The sequence below is a fragment of the Podarcis tiliguerta genome (genome assembly GCF_965153285.1).
Source record: "Podarcis tiliguerta genome assembly, chromosome: 11".
Lineage (NCBI taxonomy): Eukaryota > Metazoa > Chordata > Lepidosauria > Squamata > Lacertidae > Podarcis > Podarcis tiliguerta.
Window position 1 is genome coordinate 46,623,779 of NC_139544.1, and position 24,720 is coordinate 46,648,498.

The window sequence follows — 24,720 nt, forward strand, 5'->3', positions numbered from 1 at the left end:
TATCTATAGTCTGGTCAGTAAATTGGTTTTTCTCCTCTCAGTAAAATGGTGAGACCAACATCTAGAGTTTGGAAACATTTCCACAAGGCAGTTTCTGCTGAGAGCAAAGATGCAATTTGCACATATTGTGAGAAGAAATATTCTTTTCCAATGCTACAAGAATGACAAAACACATTCTTGCACGCCAGAGGTGCCCTAAAGACATTAAAAAATACTTTATGGAATTAAATGATGACGACCAGAATGAAAGTGCAAGTAGCTTTTCCTTCCAGAGTTTCTAATTCCAGAAATACTATTTCTGCTGCTGTTTCTTCACGTAAAGAAGTGTTGCAAACCATCTGCCTCACAAAAACACACCATATCTTCATTTAAAGATAAAATGACACCTGAAAATCAGTAGAAAATTGACCGTGCCCTTGCAAAAGCAATATATCCTTCTGGATCAGCATTGTCAATAACTGAAAATGCATTTTGGCAGGAAGCTTTTAAATTATTAAGACCATCATTTCATTTGCCAAGCAGACATTCCTTGATCAAACCCCTTTTGGAGTCAGAACATGAGCGTGTGATGGAATCTGTGCAAGGAAAAATCAGTGAAACACTATGTCTTGCAGTACTTACAGATGGGTAGACAAATGTTTGGCGAGAAGGAATCATCAGCTTTGTGATAACAACACCTCAACCAGTCTATTATAGAAGCATTGAAACTGGCGAGAACAGACATACTGCAGAGTATATCAGCAGTGAAATATGTACAGTTTTAGAAGAAAATTGAGAGTGGCCCAGGGTGAGAACTTCAGTACATAACATAAAGTACTGTATTTGCTTTGCTAACTGACAAAGCAGGTAATATGAAAGCTGCATGGGAAATCACAATGGACAAGTACCCACATATTACTGTAATAGGATGTGCATCTCATGGACTAAACACACTTCTTAGTGACTTCATGTAACTGGACACCCTTCAAAGGATTTATAGAAGAGCTAAAGAAGTTATCAAATATGTAAAAGCTACTCATGTTGTCACCACAATCTTCAAGAAGGAGCAAGAAGAAAAAAATGCACAGAATAAAATAGTGACACTGAAGCTCTGTAATAAAACACATTGGAGTGGAGTGGCGATCTCCTTTGAAAGTTTACTAAAAAAGCTCTTCAAGCAACAGTAATAACTAAGGATCTTAAAATTCCCAGAAATATAAGGAACACTTTGCTTGATGAGGATGTGTTTTGGGTTCTGCTGCAGAACTTCCTACAGTTTTTAACACCAATTTTTGAACATGGTGACATTCTTGCATTTTTACTGTATGTAGATAGATATTAGGTAAATATAGAGATTGGAAATTAAAGAGAAGTGTGACTTTTAATTACTTCAGAAGCAATGTGCATGCCCTCTGCTTTTGAAGAAAGGGGGAAAGGAAAAAAGGTTTTGGTCTGTTATAAAATTTTATCTACAGTTTTCTCATGTTTTATTTTTTGTTCCCTGCCCTAAAATCTGATATGATGAAAGGCAGTATAAAAATGCTTTAGAAAAATAAATAAAATAAGAAATGTGTTACGACCTTGTGACATCCACACAACCCAATTCTACCTGGTAATCATAGCAAACATCTAGACTACTCTTTTGAGTAAACTTGCATTAGGTTTGCATTTCAGGAGAAATAAATCTTTGCAACAGTTAGGTAAATGTGTGTGGGCAGATATGATAATAGACGTTAGATTAACATATTATTTATTTATTACTGAATTTGGATCCTGGCTTTTAACTCAAGAATTCCTAGGGCAGTACATAACAATAGACCAGATATGCACATCCACTCCCCAAACCAACAATATAAAATGGGGGGTGGGGAATTACCAACACTGCAGACGATCCAGCAGCAACCCAGTTATCAACCAGTTCTATATGCCTGAGAAAATGAACGTTGGGAACAACTGAAACTTTGTGAATTACACAGCTGGGGTGCCACAGCGAAGAAGGCACTGCTCTGTGAACTGTGCATATTGGTGGAACTATGATCTCGCTCACAGTTCTTAAGACATAGGCTCACAGGTAAGAGAAGAGGCAGTCTGTCAGATACTTGAGCGGTAGGACTTTGTAGACCAAGGTCAACAAATTGTATTAGGCCCAGTAGCAAAAGACAGTTCTGATACAGATAATGACATATTTGCTGTGGCCATGGATAGCTGGTTATATGAAAAACTGAAAACCATATACATTTATTTCCTTTTCTGTTCAACTCCACATCAGTCCCAAATGACTACCATAAATCCCTTAGCTTGTAAGGCTACAAGCTGTCTCACGGCAGTCAAATATTTGCTGAGAAGGAGCAGCTTTCTTGGTCAGGGCCTGCCATTGTGTTGCTTCTATTGTGTTGAGCAGATAATATTGATACCTTGCCTACAAAAACGCCTTGCTTTAATCTAAACGACTTTCTGAAATGTCTTTAAAGGTAAAGGTAAAGGTACCCCTGCCCGTACGGGCCAGTCTTGCCAGACTCTAGGGTTGTGTGCCCATCTCACTCTAGAGGCCGGGGGCCAGCGCTGTCCGAAGACACTTCCGGGTCACGTGGCCAGCGTGACATCGCTGCTCTGGCGAGCCAGAGCCGCACACGGAACGCCGTTTACCTTCCCGCTGGTAAGCGGTCCCTATTTATCTACTTGCACCCGGGGGTGCTTTCGAACTGCTAGGTTGGCAGGCGCTGGGACCGAACGACGGGAGCGCACCTCGCCGCGGGGATTCGAACCGCCGACCATACGATCGGCAAGTCCTAGGCGCTGGGGTTTTACCCACAGTGCCACCCGCGTCTTTAGGGGCTCCTTATTTAGCTCCATATGTAAGTAAACATGCATACATTCTCCCACCCCAGTCTAGTCTGCACAACACCTCCCCACTTCGTATCCTTCCTTCCCTTTCTTAATTCTCTCTGTACAGTGGTACCTCGGGTTAAGAACTTAATTAGTTCTGGAGGCCCGTTCTTAACCTGAAACTGTTCTTAACCCGAGGTACTACTTTAGCTAATGGGGTCTCCCACTGCTGCCATGCCGTTGCCGCACGATTTCTGTTCTCACCCTGAAGCAAAGTTTTTAACCCGAGGTACTATTTCTGGGTTAGTGGAGTCTCTAACCTGAAGCGTCTGTAACCTGAAGCATCTGTAACCAGGGGTACCACTGTATTTCTGTGGGGAAACCTGCCATCCCTATGCCATGAGTGTGGAGCCTATTGCTCTCAAGGTGTTGGACTTCAGGTCCCATCAGCTCCAGCTAGCATAGCCATTGGTCATGGGTGATGGGACTTGCAGTCCAGCAACATACAGAGGTCTACAGACTCCCCATACTTACTCTATGCTTTCTGTTCTCCCACATCAAGATTGATTTGGATATTACCAGCCATTTACACCTGAAACTCGCAGAAGAAACAACCACACCACTTCAAATGTGCAGCAACAGAATGTGGCGATACCTTTCCTAGACCGTATCACATTGGACTGCAGCTGGGTTTTGTACTGTAAATCTCTGGCTATGCAGAAAAATATAATAGGCTTGAACATAGACAGGGAACTGGGAGCTGTTTTTTGTTTTGCTTTGCTTTTTGCATCTGCTACAGCAGAGCTTTCCAAACTGTGTGTCGCAGCACGTTAGCGTTTCGGTTGCAGTGTGCAGGTGTGTCGCGCAAACGCTCCCTGCTCTCCTCCCGGAGCTGGAAAGGGGTTAGTTTAACCTCCGGCTTGCTAGGAAAACTGAACCACTGTTTCACGAAATGATGCATGTCTAAAAAGCGTGTCACCAACATGAAAAGTTGGGAAAGCTTTGTCCTACGGCATTTACTGAGCTCTCAGTTGCAGAGCTGCTAGAAGTGGGAGATAGCGTACCACCAGTGAAAAATTCTCATACAGTTAAGTCCCACCAACTTGGATGTATCTCCAGAATCTGAGCCTGGTACACCTATCAACAGTCTGACAGATGTTGCTGAACTTGCTGAACTAAAGATCATTCCAGGATTACTTGGTCCATTGCCAACCAGCAATGCACCTCCTAACCTTCACCTCGTAGCTTAAATAGAAACAGAAGGGGTCCTGTGAGGATGAGCCTCTAGCTAGCAACTGGAGATGCTTGGGTGGAATAATAATAATAATAATAATAATAATAATAATAATAATAATATCATGTTCAGAGGTGTTACTAGGTCTTTAACTGACTTAGGGTGCACAAGCCCATGACACAAATTTGCATAAATGTTGCATATGCTGGTTTTATATGCATAGGTGCACATTTAGGCCAATGTTCCAGGGGTGGGGGGCAAATTGTATGGGCTTGCTCTGAGCCAAAAGGATTTTCTGGGCCCCAAAGTTAAGAATGTGGGTGGGTGGGGGGTCTCACTGGTGTTGCATGTTGCAGTTTGTCCACCTGTCCTGTAAGCATTAAAAAAAAAAAGTTTTAAAAGGGGGAAAGGGGCAGGAGATCTTGGGCTCAGTGCAAAAGACCCGAGACTTAAGTGTCCTATGCCCAGAGCTGGCTCAGCCATTAGGTGGACTGAGGGGGCTGAAGTCCCCAAAGCAGCAGCCTGCCTGACCCATTGCTCATGCAGAAGTGGCACCAGTATCAGTTGAAATTGCACAAGCTCTTGCAGCAGGATCACACCCAAAATTGGAGCTCATACTGGTGCTTCTTCTCAGCCTGCAGCAGGGCGAGTGCAGAAGCAGCAGTGGTGGCAGCAGTGGCAGAAACAGGTACAGTGGTGGCAGTGGCAGGGCAAGGCGGCACTTCCCATTTCACCTCAATCAGTGAAGCGGGATGCGCTTGCCCTTGCCTGTGCCAGCCCTTAACAATATCCCAGCTGTTATGTACTGAAGTTTTCACCCTGGGCCAGCAGGGGGATACTGTAGATAGTTATGCAAATAAGGGATCGAAAGTGACGTAAGTGACGTTCAGTGATTGGATAGTTTTAGAAAATTGTTACAGTTACATTGTACTGGAGCTCTATATAAGCAGGCTGGCTGAACCCTTCAGTTCAGTTCTGTCCTGGCCTGTGAATAAACAAGAGCTGTTTGAAGAATCGCTGTGTCGTCTGATATGTTCACCCACAACTTAACACCAGCCCTGTTTTTGTTGACCACCGAATTAGTCAGTCTCTCCCATATTTATGATTATTTGGCATCTTCCTGGATTCTGATTGCTTGGGTTCCTTTAGGAGAAAAGTTGAAATACAATAAAATAAGTAGATTTGAAGCTGTGTTTCCCTTCTTCCACCAACTTTCTTGCCTAGGTCAATTGTCTTGCTAAATTGTAACATGCATTTTGTACCTGTGGGGTTGTATCACATGGGTAAGTCCTACTTAGAGCAGACCTACTGAAATGAATGGACATGATAAAAGCCCATTAATTTTCAGTGGGGCTATAAGTTAGTTGGAGGCAACCCATAATAACAAATATCTATATCTTGCCCTGTGGCATTTGCCCATTCTTTGGGGATACGTTTGGATTGGGGGATAGAAAGGCTTAATAGGTTGACCAATAAGAGAGCCCGGAGGCGGAGCCTACCTGATTTTGAGGTTTTGACAGTTAGTTCGGTTGGTTCTTTTGGGAGGGGAGATAGAGGGAGTTAGAGACAGGGACAAGACTGAGAGGGAATAGAGTGACAGTGTTTCAAATATATTTTAAAAATTGTTTGTGTTTGAAATAAAGTTTAATCTTCATTAAACTTTACCTGAGGCTCAGTACTTCACTTGGGAGCCCTGGGTTTCCCCCTACAAAATTGGTGGCAGCGGAAGGATAAAATAGTGGTGTACAGGTCAATAGAAGAAGAAGAAGAGTTTGGATTTGATATCCCACCTTTCACTCCCCTTCAGGAGTCTCAAAGCGGCTAACATTCTCCTTTCCCTTCCTCCCGCACAACAAACACTCTGTGGGGTGAGTGGGGCTGGGAGACTTCAAAGAAGTGTGACTGGCCCAAGGTCACCCAGCAGCTGCATGTGGAGGAGCGGGGAAGCGAACCTGGTTCCCCAGATTACGAGTCCACCGCTCTTAACCACTACACCACACTGGCTCTCAAATAGTCTGTGAAACAACCAGGGGCTCTGTACAAACGCCACATTCCCTTTCTCGTGAAGGAGCCCAGGATGGCAAACATGAAAGCGATAAAACAATGCAATTAAATATAAAATAGCATATTTAAAAGCATGTAAAACAACTGGAATATCGACTACTTTTCCTGTCAAGACTCAACCTAGCTTTTCCTTGGCTTCCTTTTAGCCGAGGCATCCATGCTATTTTTCAAAACACTCTCACGTTAAACTGAGCAACCTCAGTAACTAGAGTACCCCTCACTTGTGTGCAAGTAAATATCACTGGGTCAGATTTGGAAGCAATAAATGAGGTGTTGAAAATCAGATGCTTGGTTGGCATCTTCTAGATAATCACCCTGCCATTTAGTAAAGCATACAGAGTGGCTGGGGCTTAAATAAAATAATAATACTACTGCTCAAAGAGACAGAGCTTTCCTTTGCTCCTGGAGGAATAAATTGAAATGGGCGATGTTCAAGCCTACTTCATTGCCAATGCCCTTGCCTCTTCCTGTTCTGACACCTTCCAGGTATGGGGAACACCTGGCCTCTAAACCCCGGGTACTGATTCCAGGCCACACCTCTTTCCCAGGCCCCTCCTGCCTCTTACATTCCACTTTCCCCCAGAAAACTCACGATAAGCTGGCCATGGAAGAAGAGAGGAATCTTTTCCTCCCTGACCCGCTACAGTGGTCTGCTCAGCTGCATCACTTGCGACTGAAATATTCAGTTGCTCCGAATCCAGATCAGACACAAGAGCTATTCATGCCTTCAAGGGAGTTTCCCCAAACACAACTCTCCAGTTGAACTGGAGCAAATGTCAATTGGGTTTTCTGTGGATTGACGTCTGCTGTGATTTATCATGAGTTTTCTGGGGGAAAGTGTTGCGGCAAAGGTAAAACTGCTTGGACCTGTGTCCAGAAAGTGCAGGATAAGTGGGAAACTGCGCTTTCTAGGCATGGTGCAAGAACAAAGTCTGGATCAGCCCATAGATGAAGCAGCACTGTTAGCAATCTGTAAACATAGTACACTTAGGTGAGTTCTGAGTGTGTGTTCCTATTATATCTGAAAAAGGCTGGAGGGTGTGCATTTTGTTTTCAGATGTTCCTGTACTTTGCCCAAGCCCTCCCTTTTCAGAATGCACAATTATTTTACTATAGTAATTCCAACAAGCAAGGAACCAGGAAACCCTATTAATTTCAAAGGCGTTCCTCTAACAAATCTGCAGCTGAGAGAATAGGAAAGCTGATCTCCCACTTCACCACTGGTAAATCCCAGGCAGAGGAAATCTAAGTCTCCCTACTGGCCCACCCTCTTTATGTTAATCTTGGTGGCTTTACATATCCCCTCCCATAGTTCTGCCTCTCTCTTAAGTACTGTAGTCTGAGCTGTCAGAAACAGAAAGCGCAGACCTTGCTGAGTGAGCAGCTTGCTCTCCTATGAACTGCGACACTCCCCCAGCCCTTTAAAGTTGCTTTATTATTTTTTAAACGCTCAATTGCAAGAAGCTGCTTTGGGATTCTGAAGAAGGCTGCAGCGTCGCTGACAACTGCACAAGGTTACATCTGGCCAGCTGCTTACTTGGGAAGCTGCAGCCACCACTTTTAAAATTCTTGTAGAGGGCGAGAAAATAAGTCTTATCTTTTCAGTGTTCTGTCAGCTGCATTTGCAAAGCTCTATGGACTTCAGTGATGAGGAATCAGCAAATTCCTGCAAGTAGGGTGAACGACTTGTGTGCAGGAATAGGTGCTTCCTGCACGGAGTACAGGTCTCAATTGTCCAATTTCATCAAAAGAAGAGATCCCAGTGACACATGGACCATGAACCAAGCAGCTGAGGCCACAACGAACGTGTACATGTTCCACACGCTGGACAACAGTAAACACAAAGATGAAGGTAAGTATTTTATTTTTTCATTTGTTTAAAATGACTCCCCCCCCCCACATTTGCAGCTCAAGCCTTGTGTGCTTTCACAAGGCAAATACTTCAATACTTCAATGATGACCATCACAATCAGATTGTGCAGAAATAAATATCATACCTTGTACTCGTAATAAACTATGGAGATTACATATACTAACGTGAACACTATTTGGATTATGGTGATGCTTGCCTACATAGCAAAGCCAAAGTTAAACATTTTTTGAACCCATTTATTCCAGTGATTTAGGGTGAAATCCTGTGCACCTTAACTCAGATTAGAAGAGTATGCTGTGCTCACATTGCATTGAGGGTGATGGTTTCTTCCTGACTGGAGTCCATGCTTAACTCTTCCATTGAAATCAATAGGATTTAAAAGTGTTTGATGTTGACTAATTTAGCCCTGTATACTTTTGCAGTTTCATTTATCCAACAGGGCAACCCTGACTTTCAGTCCTCAAGTTACTTTGAGAGATAGCTTGCTTTATTTATCTATAAATTATATTAATCATCTTTCCACTGAAAAGGTTGTATTTCAGTAACTGAGCACAAACTGTGCACACCAGAAGTACCCAGTTTCAACTGCCAGCATCTCCAGGAAGGGCTAGGGAAAACTTCAGAAACCCATGAAATCTACTGACGGTCAATACAAATAATACTGTGCTAGATGGACCAGTAATAAGTTGCCACAAGCCACAGGCATGATCTGGTGTAATAGGAATACTCTAAAGATCATGGTTTGCGTATTATGGCTTGCCTAAGGCTACTCAATCAGTTTTATGCCTGAGTGGGGTTTTGACGCTTGACCTTTCACATTCCAGCTCATCTCCACCTGCTGCACCTCTTTGGTTCTTGAATAAACTACACATGCATTTGCATGATTTGTGTTGCTTCTTGTATTTTTTTTCAGTGAAAGTGATTTTTTTAAATAAAAAAAAACCTTGATGAGTGGACAAGGACTAAAATGGAACCGTTGGGAACCTCTAAAGTGCCAATAGGTTTATGGTTTTGAGTCACCATCTGCACCATTGCAACCTCTTCAACAACAACAAGAACTAGATGCCTTAAATATTGAAACTTGACATTCTTCTGATTCTCTTCTAATTAAGATAATGAGATTAGTATAGTCTGTTTTTAACAGCCAGAAATACAGTTATCTATGTGGAAAGTGCTTAACAATGGAAATTAAAAGAGGACGGATATACGGTACTCTTTCTCTTCTTCATCTCTTCTTCGTTTAAACACCTTATGGATTGGCATTGCCCATTTTCTATGAACCCCCTTTTGCTATGTGTCAGGGAAATTGACATTTACTCAGAAGATTTGTCTGCCTCTTCAAATGTTAATCTGTTCTGTTCAGACTGCCATTCATTCATCATTGCGAAGCACCAACTTCTATATAATAATAATAATAATAATAATGATAATAATGATAATAATGATAATAATAATAATAATAATAATTTTATTATTATTTATACCCTGCCCATTTGGCTGGGTTTCCCCAGCTACTCTGGGCGGCTTTCAACACAATATTAAAATACAGTAATGCATCAAACATTCAAAGCTTCCCTAAACAAGGCTGCTGCCTTCAGATGTCTTCTAAAAGATGTCTTCTAAAATGTCCTAGATATTTTGTAGCACATGTGCCCATTTATGATTGTACTGCTAAATACAGTATGTTTTTTTCCTTCTCTTCCAAGGTGTTTAGAACAGCATAGGTTGGATATCCACAACAACCCTATGAGGTAGTTTAGGCAGAGAGATGGCGGTTAGCCCAAAGATACCCAATGGGGTACACAGATAAGGAAGAATAGCCCAGTTGCACTAAGATGAAAACCAGTATAGTGCTGAAGGTAGGGTCTCACACTAGACACAGAGACACCCAGCTTTAAATTTCTCTTGGCTATGAAGCTCACTGTGATTTGTGCAATGATAGAATATTTTGGCTCCCTAATTGTTTGATGACGCTTGGGACCAATTGCATGGTGCCAACTTTTTCTAGGCTTATGGTACCTCGTTATAGTATATATTTGAGATCTCTCAGCATGACATGATAAGCTGCAATGCAAGGTCAAAGTTAAAGTCCTAGTGATCCTGTAGATGTCAGAGTCTTCCCTGTTTCATGTCTGACATGAACTCTGTGATCTAGTGGCCCAGTTTGTGCTGCCAGAGTGCCTCTGATTAAATGATGATGTTCTGATGCAGCATCCAAAAATATCTCCAATCGTTAGAAGACGACCTGTTCTCCCAAACACTTCATTAAGCATTGCGGTTGACAGTGTTCGTTGCCTGCCAAGTGTGAATATACTGCAAATTTCATCATATATTGCAGCATATTAGGGTTTTCATGCTGAAGGATCTAAATTCTTTCGCATCAAATTTTTAAAGTATGCTTTAGAAATAATGTCATAGTTGCTCTTCAACCTTCACCTTCCCCAAATGTTGTTGTACTACAACTGCCATCACCCCTAACTTTTGGATTTGATGGCCAAGGATGATGGGAGTTGTAGTGCGACAACATCTAGGGTACCCCAGGTTGAAGAAGGCTATTTCAAAGCCGCACCAAGCTTCTGAACCCAATAAATGTCCTTTATTTCAGTTGCATTGTATTCCAATCGTGCCATATTTTTGACGTTTTGGTCTAGCAACCCTAAATGTCCCTTACAATATAAGGTTACAATATATGATGTAATCAATAGTGTAGTCACACATGAATGAGAAGTAATAATAGTCTTTACCTTGCGATAAGTTTAATCTCTAAAATAAACCCTATTGTCTGTGTCGCTACAGGTTTAGGCAAGTCGTGCTTTCAGCTCAAAGGCTTTAGTGAGATTCTTGGCAACAATGTAGGTGTCGGTAAAACGAGCTAAACATATACTATTTCACAAACTACCAGCAGCTAATGCACTAAAGTCCCTGAATACCTGCTAAATGTAAAAGTAATCAGAGCTATTTTTGAAAAGGGGATGGCTTCTCCACAAGCTGAATGGGAACGGAACCGAGATGGTTATAAATTGTAATCAATTTATGAGAGTATTTCAAGTTTAGACTGGAAATTAATGAGTAGCTCTGTATTTATTTTATACATATATACCTTACCATTAGATGGCTGTGGCGGCTTACATAAAACCATAAGCACATAAATTAATAGGGGGGATAAACTCAGCAGCAGAACAGTAAAGTGAAATATATTAAATATTCAATCATCAAAGCAGGCCGTGAATACACCGCAACCAGCTTAGTTTCAAAACGGAAATGTTAAAAAGTTTAGTGTTGCTTCTTACTATGTTTAATTTAAAAAGAAAAAGAAAGGCACCACTCTTAGACCAAACAAAGTAGCATGCATTGAACAGAATGCTAAATATGGTCTTATCTACACTTTCCCTGCTTTCCCTGGGGGAAAACTGCTCTTTAGTGTTCAGTTTGAGCAAAAGGCAATTCCAGTTTCCCCTAGATTGCCATTTGTTCCAATCTATTGCCAAAGAGCAAGTTTCCCCTTGGAAAGGAGTTGGGTAAGTGGAAAACCACCGGGACGTGTGCCTAGAAAGCAATCTATTTTTCCTGACAACCATACACCAGAGCTTCATGAAGGAGATGAAAGAAAATGTATAGTACTTCTCTGCTCCTAAGGCTGCGGTCCTATGCACCATGTACTCAAAAGCAAGCTCTATTGAAGCGTGTGGCTTACTTCCAAGTAAATGTGTTTATGGGTGGGGAAAAAGATGCTTTGTTTTTATCGCATGGCAGCTCATTTGGAAGCGTCCCCACTTGAAATACCTTTCCTCTGAAAGGTAAGGTCAAGCTCTGAAAATTCCAGCTCCACGTATTTGCATCAGAAGTCAGCTATGGATGATGTCGATTGGTTGGCAGCTGTGATATCCAAAAGCTACCTCTCCAAAGTGAGTGAGTTGGCAAAAGTGATGGCTGAATCAGCATTTGATTTGCTGATGCGTGTGTCTGTTATTTCACCTGTGAAGCTGGTAGGAAGCCTGTGTCGGTCATTGGACTGAATCATTTCCATTTTTTGTTTGTTTTCAAAATACTGGTCCTTCGGGGAAACCCAGGGGATAAGGCCGGGATAGGTGGAACACGGAAGCCAAGGCAAGATTTGGTAGGTTCTGGGTAGAGGCTGGAAGAACCTGGTTGTTTTGGGACAGAACCAGAAAGGAACCTGATAGCTTAGGCAAAGTAGAACATTCCATTTGCAAGCTTTCAGCTTCTGATGCTGGTTACCAAACAAAAGACATGGGGAGGAATCCAGCGTAGTTCTAATGAGAAAGTTTTTCAATGCAAGCATTTCTGCTCGCACAACATTCTCCCCCTCTCCACTCCCTGTGCGCCCCTAAATGTGCTCTAGAGATACCCTCAACCACCTGGAGCAGATCTGGGGAGGGCCTAGGGTGGCCACAGGGGGGAAAGAGGGGAGAAATTAAATTGTGCAAGTGGAATGGTAAGATTCTGCCCGGATGGCATTGAGGGTAGCCCCTTCCTTACCATAATAAAAGAGGCAATTCGTTGCCAAAAAAGAGGAGATAGATCTGTATAAGATATGTGCTAATACAGATGTTTAGGTGCAACTTTATAAATAATTTCTGTAATTAAAATAGCAATACCTCATCCTAGTTTAATGTATTTTTAACCTTCTGTTGGAAGCCACCCAGAGTGGCTGAGGAAACCCAGCCAGATGGGCGGCGTATAAATAATAAATTATTATTATCATTACTAGTTCAGGTGGACTGTGTGCTTGTTCTCCAGGTGTTAAATTTTGATAGGCAACTTACTCTCCCTTCTTATGGCTTTTTATGTTTAGGCTGGACCCAACATCCTTTCAAACAGAGGGGTTTCCCTCTGTAAAGTATGGCACATGGCTTATCTACCCAGCTTCCAGAAGTGGGAACTGGGGACTGTTCAACAAAAGACGAGCACAAGTATATAGGCTAAATAAATTTTAAATCAGTGATTAGTTCACCTCTGATCTTAGAGCTCCAAGGTCTAGTGGGGACTTCTTATCCATTCTTCTTTAATCTGCTTTCAGCTCTCCATTACAGTGCTTGAGTTATAGGGGGAGATAGATAAGGTAAAGGTAAAGGGACCCCTGACCATTAGGTCCAGTCGTGGATGACTCTGGGGTTGCGGTGCTCATCTCACTTTATTGACCAAGGGAGCCATCATACAGCTTCTGGGTCATGTGGCCAGCATGACTAAGCTGCTTCTGGCAAACCAGAGCAGTGCACGGAAACGCCGTTTACCTTCCCGCCGGAGCGGTACCTATTTATCTACTTGCACTTTGACGTGCTTTCGAACTGCTAGGTTGGCAGGAGCAGGGACCAAGCAACAGGAGCTCACCCCGTGGCGGGGATTCGAACTGCCTACCTTCTGATCGGCAATCCTAGGCTCTGTGGTTTAACCACAGCGCCACCCGCATCCCTTTTGGGAGATAGGTAGGGAACACTAAATGAAACCCACTAACTCCACACCCCATGTAACTTTATTGAAAACAGTAGCTGAGGGGGCCACGTACCACCTTGGCCGCTGTATCATTTAAGCACTGCTCCCTCAACATAGCTGTGTCATGCTAGAGTCTTCAGCCCAATATTCCTGTGAACTGGACCATATTTATGAACAGCTGCTTCAGTTTAACAAACCCTTAACATGCTTGAACTCCAGCACTGTTCTTACTAACAGCTGGAACGCACACCGTGGTCACCACAAGAGATGCCAAAGAAAGCAGTTTAGCTGCTGTGAGCAACCCCAGCTCTCAATATGTAACATATTGTGACACTCAGCCCACTTCTACAAGGAGGACTGTTCAATTTTCTGTTCTTTCGGTTTCTGATTTCCCCAATCGTAAATTCAGTTCCACATATTTCTGCAGAAATTTCTGTGTTTGCCTTAAAAAAAATAAAAAATCCTTATGGAAATTCATCAGCCTTGTAGTGCAAGTTCCTTGCAAGAAGGTTTTCTTTTGTATTTAGTTTTAACAGATATACACATTTTGCAAACAACTTTCCCAAATGTAAATGCATTTTTGCACATTATTTTTACTAATATATGCATTTATATGCACACCACCCCAACACATGCTTTTAGGTATGCAATTTTTAGTTGCAGAACTGCATTGCAAAATTCGTAAAAGTGTGACTCGTGAAGTATGGCTGTGTTTCGATTTGTTTACTGTTTTTAGAAAGTGCAACTTTAGTGCAATCACCTTTAAAGGCAAGGTGAACCAAATTCCACCTCCTCCCTATCACCAAATACTGAATAGTTTCAGGGTCAAACAGCACTTATCCTGAGTTTGGTTCCTGTGGAAGGAAGTCACTGGAGGCTTATTAGAATTTTGTAATGTTTACAAATATAGAGGTTGGGTACAATTGGAGGAATAGCTTAAACCAGGGATGTGGAACCTGTCCTCCTCCAGATGGTGCTTGACCACGACTCCAACCATCCTTGACCATTAGCCATATTGGTTGAGGCTGGTGGAAGTTGGGTTTAGCACAGGGTTTCCTAAATTTGGGTCACCACTTGTTTTTTTAGACTACAACTCCCATCATCCCTATCTAGTAGGACCAGTGGTCAGGGATGATGGGAACTGTAGTCCAAAAAGAGTTGGAGACCCAAGATTGGGAAACCCTGGCTTAGTGCTATGTATAAACCAGGCTAACAAATCACTAATAAAATTAATATAAAACCAAGATAAAACAGCTCATGCCCAAAAAAAGGCATACTAAAACAACTCTACACAGCCATGTCTTCCAAACACTTCATAAAATAAAAAGGCAAGCAGGTTTCTTGATGAGCTACTTATGGACTGGACGTTCCATGCCCAAAGTACTGAGAAAACAATCTTTTCTTTTCTTTTTTTTTTTTTTTTGGAGAATAGGAATGCAGAGAGAGAGAGAGAAAGAGAGAGAGAGAGTCTGAGCAGCACAGGTGTAAATTGCACTCCTCTTTATTCTCTGCTGGATGCGGGTGGCGCTGTGGGTAAAAGCCTCAGCGCCTAGGGCTTGCCGATCGAAAGGTCGGTGGTTCGAATCCCCGCGGCGGGGTGCGCTCCCGTCGTTCGGTCCCAGCACCTGCCAACCTAGCAGTTCGAAAGCACCCCTGGGTGCAAGTAGATAAATAGGGACCGCTTACCAGCGGGAAGGTAAACGGCGTTCTGTGTGCGGCTCTGGCTCGCCAGATGCAGCTTGTCATGCTGGCCACGTGACCCGGAAGTGTCTGCGGACAGCGCTGGCCCCCGGCCTCTTAAGTGAGATGGGCGCACAACCCTAGAGTCTGTCAAGACTGGCCCGTATGGGCAGGGGTACCTTTACCTTTACCTTTTTTTATTCTCTGCTAAAGCAGCCTTCCCCAACCTTAGTGGCCCCGATGGGTATTGTAGTTTTAAACAACTTGAGGGCACCTGCTTGGGGAAAGCTGCAACCAAAGATAATGTGTTTGCTGCAGGCCAGGGTGCATACAATATATTTATGTAAAGGAAGGAGGGGGGAAAAACAAAACAAGAGCCCTGTTATGCCAGGATTGTTTACAAGGCTGGCTTTATTTACGAGGTCTGGTCTTCTTTTGGCAGAAAGGGGTGGGTTATTCCAGTCCCACCAGCCAGAAGCGGCCCACTTGGCAGGCTTCTGCAGAGACTTTTCCAGCAGCCTCCTGCACTCAAAGTAGCTGAGCTGCTCAGGACTGGAGCAATCCGGTCTCAACCAGTTTTGAAACCAGCCTGCCGAGTGTGTGCGTCCTGCTGTTGTTCAGGAGGAGGAGGAGGAGGAGGAGGACTAGGAGGAGCAGCCCCTGTATCCTTTGCCTCCACCCCTTTCCTTTGCCTCGTTCACTGCCTTTTGCTCCCTATGGGTCCTCGTAGGGCGGAGTGCCTCTGTGAGCGACTGTGCCTGTTTGTGGACAACTCCTGCTTTTGTCAACAGAAGAGATCAGGCCATGTGTCTCTTCTGCCTCCCTTAAAGCTGGCTGATAGTCTCAGATGGCTGCCAAATGAGCTGGCACTGTTAGAAGGAGAACAGTCCTTTCTATTTGCTTCCATCTGTCCCACCATAGTTTCATTCTGCAGCCATCACTAAAGCGCTTTTCTTCTCCCATGCACATGAGATGTTCTCATTCTGGAACAAAGATTCACTCCAAATATATATTAAGGCCATGCTTGCTGTAGAAGCTCAGTGGTAGACATTTGCTCTGAATGTAGAAGGTCCTAGCTTAAATCCTGGGCATTTCCAGGTATGGCTGGGAGAGACCTATGTCTGAAACGCTGGAGAGCCACCTCCAGCCAGAGTAGACACCAACATGGTGTCCTCCAGATATGGATGGACTGCAGTTCCCATCACCCCCAGCCAGTATGGCCAATGGTTAGGGACGGTAGGGATTGTGGTTCAACGACATCTGGAGGGCAGCAGGTTAGCTACCCCTGGTATAAACAATAGCGAACTAGATGGACCAATAATCTGACTCATTCAAAATCAGCTTCTTGTGTCCCTGTCAGCGAGGTTCGGAAAACAGAAGCAAGCCCAATGGAGAGGAAAACGGCCGTGTGTGTGTGAATATTTGCATGGGAGAATCAGCGGGCAACACAGTACATATAGATATAGATGCATTGGACTTGCCTCACTGTTTTGGTCATCTGGGGTCACCTCCTTACATGCTAGGTTGTCTCAAGACTGGGTTGTTGTTGTTTCTTATGGGGTAAAAATGATAAAATTATTTTAGGGTTGCCATATTTCAAAAAGTGAACATCTGGACACAAAAGTTGTTGAACTTTTTTGGGGCAAAGTTGTTGTTGTTTTGCAAAATATCAAAAAAACGCTGATTTTCCTGGACATAGCATCAATTTCCGCTGAATCCTGCTTCTAAAGGCCAAATCCCGGCTATGTCCAAGCCTATATAACCTCGGCAACCCTATATAACCTTGATGCTTTCATGAGCTCACAAATGTGGGCTTTAACTATAATATAAAATGTGCCGGCAGGTTTGTGCCTGTATATTTCCTGGCTTGGCCCAAGACTGTTTGCAAACGGTAGTCTTGTTTCCGGTAAAAGTGCACAATACCCAACGCCAGCCAACTTAATTTGGCACCTGGGGTTGAAAATTCCACAACACCACTCCTTTTCCCTGGCTGTTAAAAATATATATACACAATAATAATACCCTAAACAACTAGCAGTTTACTGCCATTTTTCAGTTGCTCACACTGTGGTGAGATGTTTTGCATTTCTTTCTAAGTTAGAGTAATCATGGACCGGATGCCATTGTTATCATGCATTCTGGATGATTTGGGCTACTGGGGTGGTCATACCAGATACTGCTTTCCATATACTTTGCACCTGCAGAAATTTTGGGACGGACACACTGCTTCGTTTCCAGTCTGTGCATATCCCATAGCTTCCTGCTGAGACCCTGCCACGTTTTATACCGTAAATCTTTTGTTCCACTTTTGTTCTGCCATAGGCAGCAATAATGAGGTGGCGTTGAGGATGTATCACAGCAGACAAAAAATAAAGCAGAATAAATCCACCACTAATGTACTAATGCATTGTGCGAAGAATATGTTGCAGAATGCACCAACAATATGCCAGTGGTCTGGAGGGGCCCTGTTTCTATATTTGCACCAATATGCATGTTAGCATATGAAAATTTAATGTGCCCTCTGTTTTGATAATACATTTCCTTTTGGGAGCAATGTATAAGTGGCTACCCTAGACATATGTGTTTCCTCCTACCCACCCTGACTAGAATAAGTCCTTTACTGTTTATAACATACTGTGATATCTTAGTCTCCTGATTTTGCTGCCAGTCAGAAATGCAGCCACTCAGAAACACTCCCTCAGTTCCTCCCAGATCTGAGCTTTCTGCTATTGCAACAGTTTGTTTTCCCCTGCTCCTAATTCTGGCACAGAACATTTCTGATCCTTGCCAGCTTCCTACGGCCTTCCAGCTTTTAGTAAACAGTCATTCTCTCATGGTTGTCCAAAGTGAGTCTGTTATTTGGTTTCCCACATCCTTTTTTCCCTTCCCTTTATTTTGCTTTGTTTCGTTAGTGCAATATGTTTTAAAGTCACAAGGCTAAAGCGTTTCTGCTTTTACATGATAAAAATGGGTGGTCCCATCTAACGCTTGAACTTCAGCCTTCCTAAAGAAAGCCGGAGGAAGAGACCACTGGGAAAGATGATAGAATTTGTTCTTGTTAAAAGAAAACTCTGAATGATGAGGCTAGTAAGCCTTGTAGGTAAGCCTGGGGGACCTGCAGACCTCTAGATGTTGTCAGATTCCAACTCCCATCATCCCTGGATATCATTCCATGCTGGCTGGAGGAAACTGGAGTTGGAATCCAACAGCAGCTGGAGGTTCCCTGCAGCTTCCCCATTCTAGTTTTAAGGTTACAGTCAAAGATGAGAAAATTGTAAGGCATCTGCAATGGGCTGGACACTACTGCCCTCTGCTGAGTTTGAGCAGCACCAGAACTGCTCTAGACTAAGTAGACACAGTAGAGAAATTTGATTTGGGTTGCATTTGAAGGAGAGCACGCCGAAGTCACGCTTTGCAAAATAATACACAAACCCTGCAGAACTTCTTCTTCTCTGAAGTTTTGCAAAGCAACCAAGTAATGTATCTAAAAATGCATAGGCGCACAGAGCAAGGTGTGCATAAAATTGCGCATATTGTTGAAAATACATTATATTAGTATTTTCTACATGTTTTGCTTTGCAAAAAAAATGTGTGTACAGTGGTACCTCGGGTTAAGTACTTAATTCATTCCAGAGGTCCGTTCTTAACCTGAAACTGTTCTTAACCTGAAGCACCACTTTAGCTAATGGGGCCTCCTGCTGCCACCGCGCCACCAGAGCACGATTTCTGTTCTCATCCTGAAGCAAAGTTCTTAACCCGAGGTACTATTTATGGGTTAGTGGAGTCTGTAACCTGAAGCGTATGTAACCTGAAGCATATGTACCCTGAGGTACCACTGTATATTAGGAGAAATTCGCACTAAAATGCACGTGGATTTTTGTGATTTTTAAAAAAAATGCAGAGTGATGTGGAAATGCGGAGAACGAAACTTAAAATTGGAAAAAGGATAAAATGAAATGGACATATCCTCCCATTTCTAACCATCTTCAGCTACTTATGTCTACTACTTTAAAAAAAAGAATTAATTTTACTCCAGGTCAAGGTGGTTTGCCTATTAGAATGCAAGTTGCTACAGAGAACATAAAAAGGACTGATGTCGCAGACATTTGGGTTTAAGAGTCGTACTTCAGGTTTCACCCTGAAGCACCTACATCCTGCTGCACGGTCTTTAAAACTATGTGGGTTGACAAATTGAAGAGGATTCCCTTCATTTGGCTGAGACCAGACAGTATCTGAGAGTGTGTGTATGCATGCAGACTGCCTTATATATTAGATCAGGGCAGAAGCACTTGTCATTGGAAGAGCAGATGAGAATGAAAGCTCCCTTCTGATTTTTCGACATATTAATACTAACAAAAACAAAGGCATTTTTAAGACCATAAGATGAGCCTCCCCGGATCAGGTGCCACAGGCCCAGCTAGTTCAACATCCTTGCCATGCACTTGACACACTGTTCCTGACTCTACGTGGGGCTACCTTTGAAGGTGACTCGGAAACTACAACTAATCCAGAATGCGGCAGCTAGACTGGTGACAGGGAGTGGCCACCAAGACCATATAACACCAGTCCTGAAAGACCTACATCGGCTCCCAGTGTACGTTTCCGAGCACAATTCAAAGTGTTGGTGCTGACCTTTAAAGCCCTAAATGGCCTCGGCCCAGTATACCTGAAGGAGTGTCTCCACCTCCATCGTTCAGCCCGGACACTGAGGTCCAGCGTCGAGGGCCTTCTGGCAGTTCCCTCACTGCGAGAAGTGAGGTTACAGGGAACCAGGCAGAGGGCCTTCTTGGTAGTGGCACCCACCCTGTAGAATGCCCTCCCATCTGATGTCAAGGAAATAAATAACTATCTGACTTTTAGAAGACATCTGAAGGCAGCCCTGTTTAGGGAAGTTTTTTATGTTAGATGTTTTATTGTGTCTTTAATATTCTGTTGGGAGCTGTCCAGAGTGGCTGGGGAAAGCCAGCCAGATGGGCAGAGTATAAATAATAAATCATTATTAAAATTATTATTATTACTCTACCATCTGATGAAATGGGACGTCTGAATGCTACACACAGTTGAGCATGCATAGGCAAATACCAAAATGCCTGATTTATTGCTTTCCTGCAGTTCTGTGCATAGTCACTTCCCCATTGGGATATAATATTATTTCATGTTATAATTAACAACCCATTCCACATTTTTGCAGCTGGTTTTATGAGAACAAAATATATTTGATTGCATAGGTTTTGTAAGGAGGATCCCAGATATTCTGGAGACTATTCATATATGCACACATATACTGTACACTGAAAGATTAAATATATCTTATAAATATTTTTAAATACCCTGGAAAGGAAGTGTCCAATCTGTATTTGGCAACTATTTCAGAATGTTCCAACATTAAATGGTTATGCTAGCTAAGCCAAGCTCTATATAAAGTTTCTTAACTGTCTGTGTGGTGAATTGATGAATATTTTAATAAGTTTCACTTGAGCAATGCTCATATAAATTATACAAGCTTGTGGGGTGGCTTCACAAATTATACCTTTGTGGGGTGCAGTCAAATCTATCTCTGTTTTTTTAAAAAAATACTGTATGCGGTTAAGTTATCAATAACTACCTCCACATGCAGAATTCTGCCTCTGTGCAATTTGACTGAGCTGTAATCATTAACAGCTCAGGAGAAATAGTTCATTATTCCTTTTCTTTAAATAGAGTTGCATATATAACCAAACTGTGGTTTGTTTAAAGATGGGTACATGGGCCATAATTGCATCCTTGCTCAGTTTTAACCCTGCCGTTACATCTATTAAGTTACTTTTAGGAAGATGAAGAGAAGCACCTAAAATTGCTTGCTGTTGATTTGAGAACAACACTTACTATCATTATCATTATTAATTAAATTCATATTCTGCCCTTCCTCCCATAGGGGCTCAGGGCAGCAAAAACATTAATTGATTCACCTAAAAACATCTGGAAATAGTTCCAATACAGATGCAGACTGGGAAAGGGACAGCACCTGTCTAATCTTTAATAAGAGAGAATTTCACATGGTAGGTGTCAGGACACTGAAGGCCCAATTTCTATAGCGCATGGGTAGGCAAACTAAGGCCCAGGGCCGGATCCGGCCCAAATGCCTTCTAAATCTGGCCCGCAGGCGGTCTGGGAATCAGCGTGTTTTTACATGAGTAGAAGGTGTCCTTTTATTTAAAATGCATCTCTGGTTTATTTGTGGGGTCTGCCTGGTGTTTTTACATGAGTAGAATGTGTGCTTTTATTTAAAATGCATATCTGGGTTATTTGTGGGGCATAGGAATTCAATCATATTTTTTTCCAAAATATAGTCCGGCCCCCCACAAGGTCTGAGGGACAGTGGACCAGCCCCCTGCTGATAAAGTTTGCTAATCCCTGCTATAGTGTGTTAATGGATCACCTGCTAAAATGGTATCTGCAGAAGGTCATAGAAGATGTTGAAATGGAATGTATGACATGGAAATCAGACATTTGTGCAGGCATCCCATGCCGTTGAGTGAGGATGAAAAGAGGGTGCGTGCATGAGACACACTCCCAAAGAGAAGCCAGAGGCAATGGACTCAGGCTGAAGCGCAGGTTTCCACTGCAAAGGAAACCGGTGGGCCAAGAAACAGCCAAGCGAATGGGTGGATGTATGTTAATGTTGCACAGGTGGGGCAAAGGCACCTGCTTTGAGGCTGAGAGGATGAGCCACAACTTGTCCTTCAAGATGAACAAGTCGTTGTAAGAGGTGTTTCTGGGTGCTGTTTCCCTTCTACTTTCGGAGGCCCCAGTCAGGCAAATGGCTGAATTGGACCACACATCCTATGTTGAAAGAAGGTGATTACTGGGCAACTGGAGCACCCCCTAAGCTGCTCCTGCTACCAGAACCGTCCCTATCATTAGGTAAAGGTCCCAAACCTGTTTTGGAGAATAGAAACATCAAAGTACACAACAATAAACACATTTCCCCCCCATCTAGTACAAAGCTGCTTTAGAGAATACAAAGGTAAAAGTAAAAAGGTAAAGGTAAAAGGACCCCTGACCATTAGGTCCAGTCGTGGCCGACTCTGGGGTTGCGGTGCCCATCTCGCTTTACTGGCCGAAGGAGCCAGCGTACAGCTTCCGGGTCATGTGGCCAGCAGGACTAAGCCGCTTCTGGCGAACCAGAGCAGTGCACGGAAACGCCGTTTACCTTCCCACCGGAGCGGTACCTATTTATCTACTTGCACTTTGACATGCTTTCGAACTGCTAGGTTGGCAGGAGCAGGGACCGAGCAACAGGAGCTCACCCCGTCGTGGGGATTCGAACCGCCGACCTTCTGATCGGCAAGTCCTAGGCTCTGTGGTTTAACCCACAGCGCCACCTGTGACCCAAAGGTAAAAGTACATGACAATAAATACATTTTTTCATCTAGTACAGCTGTATCCCCAAAAGATAACAGTAAAAGTGGATGGCATGCATTTGAAGAGGGCATGGTTTCAAAAGATGAAATATTGCGTTCGCAGAATAGCTGAGTTCTGTTCAGAAATCCCAAAACAACAAAAACATGTTATATTTATATTGTGCAAAATGAAACATTATTTGAATTCACACACTGTTTAATATGGAGTCTTTCTTCTTTCCCAAGGCAGATCTGTGATTGCACAGCCCATATTTGTATTCAAGAAGGAACGCCCTTGCAAGGTACGAACGGAAGCCTCCCCTTCTTGCATTTCTCCTGACAACACATCTGGGGTGAGTCAGAGCGCAAGGTGGGAGGTGCAGGACCACAGCAGCAGGCCTATGTGGGTTCAGCAGAGAGTCTGCATACATAGGTACATCTGTGCACATCTGGGGCAGATGTGCAATCAGGAATCCTGGAAAACCTGGGTTCCCAGCCATAGTAGCAGAGTTTAGAACAGGGGTCAGCAAATCTTTTCAGCGGGGGGTGGTGGGGTGGTCCGGAATATTTTTTTTTGGGGGGGGCGATGAACAAATTCCTATGCCCCACAAATAACCCAGAGATACATTTTAAATAAAAGGAGACATTCTGCTCATGTAAAAACACTAGGCAGGCCCCACAAATAACCCAGAGATGCATTTTAAATAAAAGGACACATTCTATTCATGTAAAAACACGCTGATTCCCGGACCGTCCAAGGGCTGGAATGAGAAGGTGATTGGGCCGCATCCGGCCCACGGGCCTTAGGTTGCCTACCCCTGGTTTAGAAGTTACAGTGGTACCTCTGGATGCGAACGGGTACAGTGGTACCTCTGGATGCGAATGGGATGCGTTCCGGAGCCCCGTTCGCATCCTGAAGCGACTGCAGCCCGCATCTGCGTGTGCGCAGGTCGCGATTCGCCGCTTCCGAGCATGCGCATGACGTCATTTTGAGCGTCTGCACATGCGCGAGAGGCGAAACCCGGAAGTAATGCATTCCGTTACTTCTGGGTTGCCATGGAGCGTAACCTGAAAATGCTCAACCTGAAGCATATTTAACTTGAGGTATGATTGTACAGTGGTATCTCGGGTTACAGACGCTTCAGGTTACAGACGCTTCAGGTTACAGACTCCACTAACCCAGAAATAGTACCTCGGGTTAAGAACTTTGCTTCAGGATGAGAACAGAAATTGTGCGGTGGTGGCGCGGTGGCAGCAGAAGGCCCCATTAGCTAAAATTGTGCTTCAGGTTAAGAACAGTTTCAGGTTAAGAACGGACCTCCGGAACGAATTAAGTTCTTAACCCGAGGTACCACTGTACTCTGAATGCATGCAGAGCAGCGATGGGGAATCTCAGGTCTTGGGGGCAAATGCAACCCTCAAGGTCTCTGCCCCCTGGAAGTCTTCCTAGGACACTCCCCTCTCCCCAGCCCATGTCCCCTCGGTGACTGTGTTTTACTCACTGAGTGTTTTTGTGTGGCTAGAATAAGTTGTTAAGCTCTGTTAATATCTCTTGCTGGTCTGGATGGAGGAGACAGATGAAAGTGTGAGTGTGTGTAGAAAACAGTCTATTGCACAAGGCTAAGAGTCACATTTGTTGCCCTGTCTACTTTTGCCGCTGAGGTGGGGCTGATGAAAACTGATCTCCAACATCATCTGTTCATGATCTAGACTGAGCCTCAGTTTCTGCTATGCATTCTGTTACACATATTTCCAGAGCCTGCAAAAACCAGTGTCCAACTAGGGGTCTCTCTTAAAATAACTGACATCTGGCAATCCTCAACTGAGGGCTGACTACTCTCTTTTTCTGTCCAGAGGCTTGCAGAAGATCCTGTGTGCAAGACCGAAAAAGGTAATCAGGCGGCAAGAATTATCCTAGCTAAGAAATGGGGAAAGCAAGGTGGATTCCAAATAGAAGAGTGGTATAAAGAGGTGTGGGATATAGCGATTAATGATAAATTAACGCCTGCTGTCAAAGTAGGAAGGGGAATATGGAAGAGAAATGACTTTGAGGAAATATGGAAACTATTTGTGGAATTTGTATTGTTAAAACATAAAGGGGCCAAACCATCTCAAGAAGTGTTACATTTTTGGAAAGTAGGATAACTATGATAAATAATGGCCTTGAGGGTGGGGTGCACATTTTTTTTAATTATTATTATTACTTTATTAAAAATAAAATAATAACA

At 43.3% G+C, this 24,720-nt stretch overlaps 2 protein-coding genes across 8 annotated transcripts in view; one reads left to right on the plus strand and one right to left on the minus strand.

The window, feature by feature from the left end:
• Positions 1-24,720, minus strand: part of IL7R (interleukin 7 receptor) — a 188,913-nt gene that overhangs the window by 29,959 nt on the left and 134,234 nt on the right. The window lies entirely within an intron of this gene.
• Positions 7,436-24,720, plus strand: part of RANBP3L (RAN binding protein 3 like) — a 47,626-nt gene continuing 30,341 nt past the window's right edge. For 5 of the 7 annotated variants that reach the window (XM_083402962.1, XM_083402959.1, XM_083402964.1 and 2 more), the window contains exons 1-3: positions 7,436-7,955; positions 22,739-22,794; positions 24,347-24,383. In XM_083402962.1, the coding sequence (XP_083259088.1) occupies positions 7,751-7,955; positions 22,739-22,794; positions 24,347-24,383 (298 nt within the window). In that variant the 5' untranslated portion in view covers positions 7,436-7,750. The remainder of the gene's footprint in view (positions 7,956-22,738; positions 22,795-24,346; positions 24,384-24,720) is intronic. The other 2 variants (XM_083402961.1, XM_083402965.1) reach the window with 2 other exon arrangements.